Raw genomic sequence first — 10077 nt, 5'->3', positions numbered from 1 at the left:
TCCCTTGATGAGTGATCTCGCCCATCCCAGTGCGTCAAAGGCTGCTCGGGGCTCATGGGCACGGGACGCGGGGGGTGGGGAGCGCGGGGCTGGTGCCCTCGCCCTGAGGCGATTCGCTCCTTCCCGCCGCCGCAGCCCCGGGACGCGGCAGCCTCCGGGCTGGCTTCTCCCTCTCCAGCAGGCTCAGTTCTCCAGCGAGCCATCATTCCCTCAGTGTGTTTTGATGATAAGGTGGTTTGGAGATGTTGGTGCTTGTGGTTCTCTGCTTAAACCGTTTCTTTACACGGGCCAGAGCCCGAATAAAAATAAATGGCTTAACGCTGAATGAAGCGACTTGCCTGCATCCCGAGCTGCTCCTCAGGTTTGTGATGATGTGTCCGAGCACTGCCTTAAAGCACCGACTGGTGAGGGTTGTCCAATTTGTGTCAGTAGACTTTTAAAGCTTTCCGAAGTGCCTTGTTATTTGTAGAATTAAAAATACTTGGCATGCGGGTGCTAGACGCTTGTTTTGACCTTTTCTCTCTACAAACTCAGCCTTTCCAAAACACACCAATTCTATTCAGCAAAATTCCCTTGATTGTACATTTGGTTGAGCAGTGATGGCAGCGTGGGATCCGTAATCTTGATTCTGGACAGTCTGTTGTACTAGAGAAAGCACTTAAATTTGCAAATATATTTAATCATGCAAATGAACTTAAAGCTGGAGTGTATTTGCATCTTCAAACCAAAGAAGAGCTTTCTGGTGGACTGGTCTATTTCACTGTTTACTAAATCTAACTGATGTTTTCATCTTTCTGAAGATGTTACCATTTGAAGGCCTCTAAAAATGTTTACTGGAGTATTTTGCTGTCAGTTTTGTTTTCTCCAACACACTTAACTCAGTGTTATTCCTTCATTTAGTCCAACTACATCGGTGTCATGTTGTATTTGCCATTTACTTTCTTTGGACTTAGATATCAAATTAATGCAAAACTACAGAAAAAAATGAGAAGACTTGGCTGTGAATTTTGTCCTTTAGAATCGGTGCAGGTCATCTTAAGTGGCCTGGTGCTTACTGAGATAATTTACGTTCATGGCAAGGCCATAAGCAAACATTAATTCCTTTTTCTCAGAACAGCAGCCTGTAAATACAGGCTCGCAGAAGAGAAACCTGGGAAGTTGACTGTTCAGGGCTGTGCCGACAAAGGAATGTCCTACCCTGTCTGTTGACTTCCAGCATGTAGCTAAAACAGTTTTATAGAGGAGAGGGAAGAAAATACCTTGTGTTTTAATGGATATAATACAAAATAGGCTTTAAAGCAATGACAGACCACTAAATAAACAAAACCTTCCCTGTTATTCAGTACTGATTTCCTGGCAAAGTTTACCATTTTGTTTTTCAAAGGGATACTTAAGACTGGAACAACCAGCAAAAACACAGTAATACAAAGTTAATGTTGACAGTGTGATGAAATGTCTTCAGTGTGGGTATTTTGAGAGGTCTGGTATGTTGCATCACATAGCTAGTACTCACGGGCCTGGAAACCTCCTGCCCTGCCCTCATTGGAAATTGAAACTTTATCCAGTACAAACGCTGCTTCAGATAGAGAATGGGTCTACTTTAGAGCAGTTATTTCTATATCAAAGTTAAAATCTTGAAAATAGTTCTTTACTTCTTAAGGGCAGAGAGCACTACCGTGTGTTTGGAGCATTTGCTGTGACTAATCACAGCTCCCTCATCTAAAACAAATGAACACTTCTTTGTGCGGTGCCGCAGCCTGCACGGTGAGCGTGCTCTGCTTTGTTTAATAATGCTCATCTAATTTCTACTCCTGCTGTATGGCATCCTAGCAATACAGCACATAAAATACCATGCTGGTATTGATAAAATCAGGAGCAGTATTTGTTTGTCCCTTACCAGTAAGAAGAAAGGCTAGGTCTGGGGAAACCATCTCAGTGTAGCTTAGTGATGGCATCTGTGGGCTGCAGGACCAAACACTGGCTTTCAACTTCTCCAAAAAAAGAAATCAATTTTTGAATGACCTGGAAAAATAATAGAAAATGAAATTGGATGCCTTACCAGTCTGCTTGCTTGTTGGTTTTTTTTTTTTTTTTCTTCTTTCTTACAGTGCTAATCCACTGGATTTATTAAATACATAGTAACCTATGTTATACAAAGCTTCAAAATATACTTACAGAAGTCATCAGGTGGCAAAGTAATGCCCTTGTATTTTTATCTTTTTCATCCTTTTTTTTTGGCAACAACAACAGCAAGTGAATACCTCAACATTTTTCAGCTAACCTGACTAAACAAACAACATAATCCACAAATACGTGCATGTGTGCACACAAAAATCAAGGCTGACATTTACTCTTTATGTAATACCTGAAGAATCGCTTTAATGCATGATAGGAATGGCACGTGCAAAATGAAGCCTAAGGGTGTGGGAGCCTATGACTAAAGAGGGCCAGAGCCTCCCTTTTGCCAAGGAACTGCTGAGAAGTTCCCTGGTATGACATTGCCCTGCCCTTGTAGCTCAGCACAGCTGTGTGCCACACTGAGGGGACATTCTGTGACGCCATCACACACTGGCCGTGTCAGCCAGTAACCCCAGGAAAGTTGTTCTGTGTTGGTATGTCCCCCAGCTCAAGCGATTTCATTTTATCTGCTGTATATGGGCAAAAAGTATTTGGCATCCAGCTACTACAAACACAATGCAGGGGAAAGGGGACAAACCAGGAAAGTAGAGTTACAGACCTGTCATTCAGTCTGGAAGGACTGGGCAGGCAGCTCGCCTATTCCTCCTGTGGTTTGGGGTTTCTGGAGCTCTTGATAATAGCCTGATAGCTGTACTTCATTGGTGTTGGTAATCTTGGATTTTAAAGATGTCTTTCTCAGTATTCAAGTAAATCTTGTGCAGAAATTTTATTATCAACCAAAGTGTAATTAAAAACAAACAAACAAACAACAACCAGTTTTGTTCTGTGGAGTGCTGTGTTCTCCTGAGGGACAGGTGTTCTCTACAGGGGCATATAGAATTATTTTGGAAGGCTGTATTGCTTGATCATGGAAATATATCTGATAAATTCACCTTAAAGCCCGAAATTCCACACTTCTGCATTTTAAAAGGACTTGCGATTAAATTAAACTGCCAGATTTATTTAGCAAAATTAAAATTCACCTATGATCCCAGCACATGCTGCAGCAAAGTGGTTGTTTTGTACTACTGAAATATACATCTAATGGGGGGAAGAGGAGCCTTTGGAATTTGTTCCTATTTTAGTGCAAATTACCTATTTTGATGTTTCTTAGCATTCTGCCTGCTTAGAGTCTATCCTGGGGCATGTGTTCATAACCTGAAAAAGTTTGTGTGTGAAACACACTGATGGATGATGTATTAATGTTTGCCTTAAACAAGAAAAGTTCCATCAAGATGACTAATAATTAGTCATAAGAATTAGTCTTTTTGAAAAAACACTGGCATCCTGATACAAAAGTTAGCTATGAGTAGCTGTAGTGATGGTTATATGAGTAATGTTAGTTGTCAAGATCTACTTTTCTGGGCTAGTTTTATAATTTCAGATTTTTACCCAAATACATTGTTATTCACTCTTGCAAAACTGCCTGCAGGATGTAAAGTTGAAACTACAGGGAGCCTATGCATTGTTTAGTGGTATTCGTACCTGCTGAGCTATTGTTCTGCGAGGTGTGTCTTTAAGTAAAAAGCAAAGTGGAGCGTTTACAGGAAGGCACTTTTACAATGGCTGTCATTTGTTTTGAAGATTAACGTTGTTTATGAGACTATCAGGAACTAAGGAGATATAATACCTATACACAACAAGCGGAAGTACTGTTCCTCTTCAGTCAGCTCCTTGCTACCAGGATGGTTAACTCACGGTGTTTTTATGAGGTGAAAGGGTCATGACAATTTTCATACTAGATTATACGAGGAATTAATGGCTTGAATGACCAGAATAGGTTTCTTTTATGCTTCTTCTTAGAAGGTCAGTTTTTCCAACTCTAAAATTCTCTGCATAAAAAGATGTTTCCGGGTGCCTATTTGAAAGGTGTTTCCCTTTATTTCCATTCATCCTAAATAATAGAAAGCTGTAGGATCTGATCATGTGCCTCCTCTTCTCTTCTAGTTAATTATTCTGTTCACAAGAGGTAGTGTGTCACTAGAATATAGGACACTAGATTAACAATTAGGAGGCTGAGTTTTTGTTCCTTACTGTATGGGCAAATGATGTGTTGTGAACTACTTTGTCTCTCTGAGCTTTTGTCTTACTTTGTGATGCTTGTTTGGATTAAGACAAAAGCTTTATTGCCTTGGCTTTGTACAGCATGGCAGATAACAAGATTGTGATGTTTTCTAAGACTTTTGACAGTTTAAAGTTAGTGGTTTTCTTTATCAGTAGTCCTTTTTTGTTCTTCTTTCTCTGCTTTTTTAGAAGTTTTGAGATCTGGCTTTAATGTATTGCTTGTGATTTTGCACTGGTGTTCAGTCCCCCTCATTTTCATTACCTTTTCCTTGGACTGCAAGTAAGAGAGGCTATAAAACTGTAAGATATCATATGAAAATAAATAGCTCTTCAAATTGATTTCTGAGTTGCTTTTTTTCCCCTTCAGCTTCTGAAGCTGAACAAAATATTACAATAATTTTTACTGATCTGAAATGTCTTGGCAATATCAAATTTATACCCGATCCTGAAGAGGGAGTTGCCAGTGACAGTTTCCCTCTTTGAAAAAATGTTCAAGATATTTCTTCTCAGACTGTACTTCAAAGACAGCAATAGTAGTTAACTGTATAAAAAGAACACTAGAAGCATGGCCAGGGTTTTGTTTGCTTTGAGAATCTAGTCTTAAGTAGAAAGAAAAAAATATGTATTATATGTTTATTTCTAATGCTGAAGATAAGAAAATAATCTATGAATTAAATAATGAGATCATGTTGGAGACCTAGCAGGAGAGGAGGGGAAGCTTAGTCTTTCCATTGAACACAAACCGTTAGTAGGAAAGTAGATGAGCCATGCACAGTACTGTGAGGATCAGCTAACCATACCCTGTGTTAAACCAAGCAAATTCCAAAGGGAAATTTCCATTGCAAAGGGTTTTGCTGCTTCTTGGGAGTTCACGAGTAGAGACTGGCATAGAAGCTTCTGCTAACAATCAACCACTGTAGCAGCACAAGAACCTTCCAGAAACTGTTTGGTCTAATGGAGAAAAGAACCGTGAGGTGTATGCCTTCCAGCTACTGAAGGCACTGAGCTGTAAATTGTTTCTTCATCTTTCCCAGGAGTTTTACGTGTACATTGAGCAGATGTGGTGTACTGGAGCTCTTCCTCAGCATTTCTGATTCAGTGGACCTGTTGTGTTTCCACAGCATGGTCTGTATCTGCTATACATGAAGATCCCAGCTGAAGAAAATAAGGAGCTGTGGGGTCTGGCTTCAGGGATGGAACTGCTGAGGGCATTTTTTCTGGGTTTTGTTCACTTCCTCCTAAATGAAAACAGCTAATGACATGGGTGCAATCACTGTTTTCTATTTGAAATCTGAAGTAGAAGACATCAGAAGAACTGGAACCTGAACTTAACCCCATAATCCTTAAGACAGTAATTTAAAAAAATCAGTATTTCAAGACCTATGATTATCATGTTACCATTGAAATTGTTGGATATGTGGTGGTAAGGAGTTCTTGTTGCAAGGAGCAGGGTGAGCAGGGACAGGGTATGTCTTTCAAGAAAATTTGTTCAGTATAAGGTCGTAATTCAAGGTAGCATTGGGATTCCTACCTGCTATTCATACGAGTGGTGTCTGTATCACATGCACCTTTTTTCATATAATTCACTGACTCCATCTATGCCAACAGCCATCATCTTTACTACATAGCTGGGAATAAATGGCAAAAATTTGGAATAGGAAAAGATTACTTGGAACAAAAGCCTCACAGTTGCACTGTCATAGCTACAGGGAGGGCAACACTGGCACAGCAGCAATATTAAAGAGTTGGAGTGGGAGGAGGGATGTTCCCAGACACTAGAACTTGAAAATCCATACTGTTAAGTTGTTAGAATAGCCTTTAGCATTGTTGGCCCAACCTGAAACAGATTTTCCCAAATGATTTCTGGATGTGGTTTGTGAGTTAACACAAATCAAGGGCCTGGGGACAATAGGTACTGTGCTTGCAGTGATCGTGTTGCAGAGGGGTAAGAGTTTAATGGTACAGACCAGCACTATTTTTTTTGCTGCATGCAGTGGGGATGAAGAAGTCAAACCTTGAACCATTATCAGAAAGTTTGTGTCATTGTCTGTCTCTGTAAAACAATTAATAGAATTACAGAATGGCTTGGGTTGGAAGGGACCTTTAAGATCATTAGTTCCACTCCTCCTTCCATGGGCAGGGATACCTTCCACTAGTCCACTAGACCAGGTTGCTCAAAGTCCCATCCAACCTGCCCTTGAACACTTCCAGGGAGGGGGCATCCACAACTTCCCTTGAGCAGATGAGTGGATAAAGGTTTTTCTCTTGCTCTTATTTCACGATCACCTACCATCAAAGAAGGATCTGGGCAAACTTTGATCACATACTTGACATCCTTTTATATTATAAACAGCCAGATTCCTATTTACCCCTATTGAAATAGTTTACCTTTTATTTTTCCCCATTTGTTGATCTTAAACGCTCGGTTTCTGATCTCTTCCATCTTTTGCTGTCCTCTTCCTCATAAGCCTTCTATTTTTCATCCATCCAGACTTTCCAGGTGTACACTGTATATATGAAACATAAAACTACACCTAAGTGACACTGAGATAAATAGTTTCATCAACTGTTGAATTGCCTTGGTTATAACACAGGTATTTTTTCTGTTCTAGAATGTTATGGAACAGTTCAATCCAGGACTGAGGAATTTAATAAATCTGGGGAAGAATTATGAAAAAGCTGTTAATGGTAAGTCTTCTAGGTGCTAACTAGAGAAAGAATGTTACATTTGCATTTAAATATACATATCTGATATGAAGATTGTGCATAAGCTTAATTTCCAAGTTGAACTTTGGATGTGTTTAATTAGGAAGAAGAAAGCAAGCAGAAAATCACGAACACCCAAACATATATACCTTTTCCCCTTTTTATTTTCCTGTCCTGCAGAAGTTGCATCCCAAACAGTTTAGCACAGACCTACTGCAAAATACGCTGAACATCAAGTATAAATAACTTGTTTTAGAGTAATAACAGAAATTGAAATAAACAGTTATGTAAATTAATGTTCTCTTTTTTCCCCCTGGAAATATGTTCCAAAGATATTTCACATTCTTAGATCTGTTCCAGCTCACCTGTGCACATCACTACCTAAGCAACCTTGTGTACAGAACTGGAATGCATAAGAGTTGCTGGAGTGGATTGATTTTTTTTCTTATCCATACTGAACTTTTTAATAGAGACAAAATCTGAATGAATATATTTGAATCTGAGGACCCAGTCTCTGAAACTTTTTGTAATGTGGTTGTTTACTTCCATTATTGACTTCACAGAAACAAGCTAAGAATGGGTTTCCAAGACTGGGCTCTAGACTCCCAAAACTTACATTGCAGGACCTGTTAGGGCTTGCTTCATTTGCCTTATGCAGACCTGTTGGGCTACTTGATACCATATTAAAGCAATGTAAAATCTCTCTAATTTTGCTTCATTCAAGTCTGTGGCACATCTTTCCTCTTACATGTAATCTAGTACTCTGAGAAATGTGATACTGCAGAAGTAGTGCACAGCCAAATAGACAATGAAGCATCTCTTAATGCAAATTTTAGACCAGGCTTGAGAACAAGACCAAACCAAAGCCTGCTGGAGATGAAAACAGGGAAATGCTGACTTACTTGCAGTAATGCCTAACCTGATGGATTAACATCATAGCTACCTAATACATAACCTTAGGGATTATATGTAGTACCAGAAGTAATAACAAGTTATTTTTATGTTTGGCTGAAAGATTTTTTTATACTAGTTCCTGAGGATTCTGATTTTCATATACTTTACTGTTGATATGTTACATTTTGCCCCTTTTAATTCAATTTGTCGTCAGTAATTCACAACATAACTGTGCACAGCAACACTGCAAAGCCTGATAGCTATTGTGTTCTAGGAAGTTTGCCTTTTAAGACTGCCTGATACAGCATATCTAGCATGAGTAGTTAATTTCAAATGAATGTTTACAGTGCTGCAACAACTGTTGAGAGAGTACTTAATGTAATCTTTGGGCTCTCATAAATTGTTAATATTTTCTCCTAAGTTCTGAGTGGTATAAATAGATCTGTAGCAAGGAATAAATACTCTGTTGCTAAACAAATACTTTGCAGCTTTCCAAACAAGTCAGTAGGCTGATATGGAACAGAGAACTTACAAGAACTTCTGATACGCTTCTAATGTATTTTTATACATTTTGAGGATAAAAGGTCAAAACTCCTTTTCTGCAGAAGTAGTTTACCAGCCATATTGCTGGTGAAGAAACTGTACAAGTGGAGTTCCTGACTTAGCTTCATTAACACAGGAGAAATCACACATTTTCTTCCTTCTTTAGGGCCTGTATGAGGATAGAAGATTGACTTAGGGCTATCTTCAGAGAACAGTAGATAGGAAGAGTTGGAATGGCATAAAATCTTCACATGCAGGTGCCCCATCAGTAGCACCAGTATAATTCTTCTGTTCTGAAAGTTTTCAAATAGAGCACCTACAAGATGCATCTTAGAAATTACTCTTGTCTAATACAGAGCCTCAAGAAGAATCTTTGTTTTATTTGGAAGAGTTTCAGGCTTCTCAGTGAACATACTGTTAGGTAACCAAAGAGGTCACCTTTGCTAGTAAAAATGGTAAAATAGAGACCTAAAATACTATCGTTGGCAATTGCCAGTTATATTCCTCTCAAAAAAAAAGAACCTATTCTAAAGCCAACAGTGAGAGTCCACTTGACTTCTACTTTAGGTTAAAAATGTACTACTTCAACAAGTATTTTTCACTGCCTTTTACAGTAAAACTGTGGCATTTTCCTGTTGTTTCTTTTCTTTGTGTTGTGCAGATCAGTTCTAGATACTGTGGAGGTACAAGGCAACCACAGCATGGTGCAGATCTGCTCCATATGTAGAATGTTTCTCACTACTGGCCTCCCTGACATTTGAATCTTGATGTTTCCGTGTTCATTCCAGCAAAATTGGCTTTGCTGTTTAAATCAGCTATAACCAGGAAATGATTAACTGAGAATAACTGAAGCCTCAGTGATATATATAGATGTTTATAAAGAGCTTATTGGTTCCTTTAAAACTAGAACTGAACTATAAACAATAAAAGGGGGGGAACTCTTCAGGGGGCCCGAGGTTGGAAAAGATGCGCATCCAAGTGTTAACTAGAGTTTGTCTTTTTCATTGGGAGTGCTAAACCTTCTGGCTTCAAGTTAAATTTTATATGCTCCTTTTGCCTCAAGTTTTTATTGTTTAAAATCCTTCAAATACAGTTTTCTTTGCCATGTTGAGTTCAGTGACAAAGACACACATTCCTGTGCAGGAAATGTATATACTAATTGTCCATGTCTGTCCAAGAAACCAGAGATCTTCCAACATTTAAGCTCACTACGTTGCTGAACAAGATAACTATAATAATCTCAGGAACATTGATGGTATGTTGAAAATTGAGAAAAGAATGTCACGTAGGTTATTTCCATAACCTGAACATCGTATTTCAGAGACTTAATTTTTTAAGTTTTATCATTTAGGCCTAGTATTTCCTCAAAGTGGAAGAGTTGGTGTTTTTGAGTAGGGTCTTCAGATTTCAATATATTGTTTTGACAAGAAATAATATTTGTCACTGCACTATATGATGGCTGTACAGTGTTATCCATAATGGTCATGTTTAGGAGTAGCTGTATCAGATGTATCAAACCTTTCACATTTCACTTCTCTTTAAATATATCACACTTGGTGAACTGCTTTTTAGAAGTAAGTTATTATTTCAGCTAACTTAAATGCTAAATTATGATTTGCTTTTCAAGGGCTCCATGTCTCCTTGTTGCAACTATAGGTCCATTGCTTTATGGCCAGTAGCCATTCCTTGGCT

The 10077-nt window shown here is 38.8% G+C and overlaps 1 protein-coding gene across 1 annotated transcript in view; it reads left to right on the top strand.

Moving 5' to 3' along the window:
• Positions 1–6860: 6860 nt before the first annotated feature.
• BAIAP2L1 (BAI1-associated protein 2-like 1) overlaps positions 6861–10077 on the top strand; it is a 30123-nt gene continuing 26906 nt past the window's right edge. The window contains exon 1 of the mRNA XM_010003259.1: positions 6861–6930. Within this exon, the coding sequence (XP_010001561.1) occupies positions 6861–6930 (70 nt within the window). The remainder of the gene's footprint in view (positions 6931–10077) is intronic.

Source organism: Chaetura pelagica, unplaced genomic scaffold (assembly GCF_000747805.2).
Source record: "Chaetura pelagica isolate M959 unplaced genomic scaffold, ChaPel_1.0 scaffold138, whole genome shotgun sequence".
In the NCBI taxonomy this organism is placed as follows: domain Eukaryota; kingdom Metazoa; phylum Chordata; class Aves; order Apodiformes; family Apodidae; genus Chaetura; species Chaetura pelagica.
This window is presented reverse-complemented; position numbering and strand designations above follow the sequence as displayed.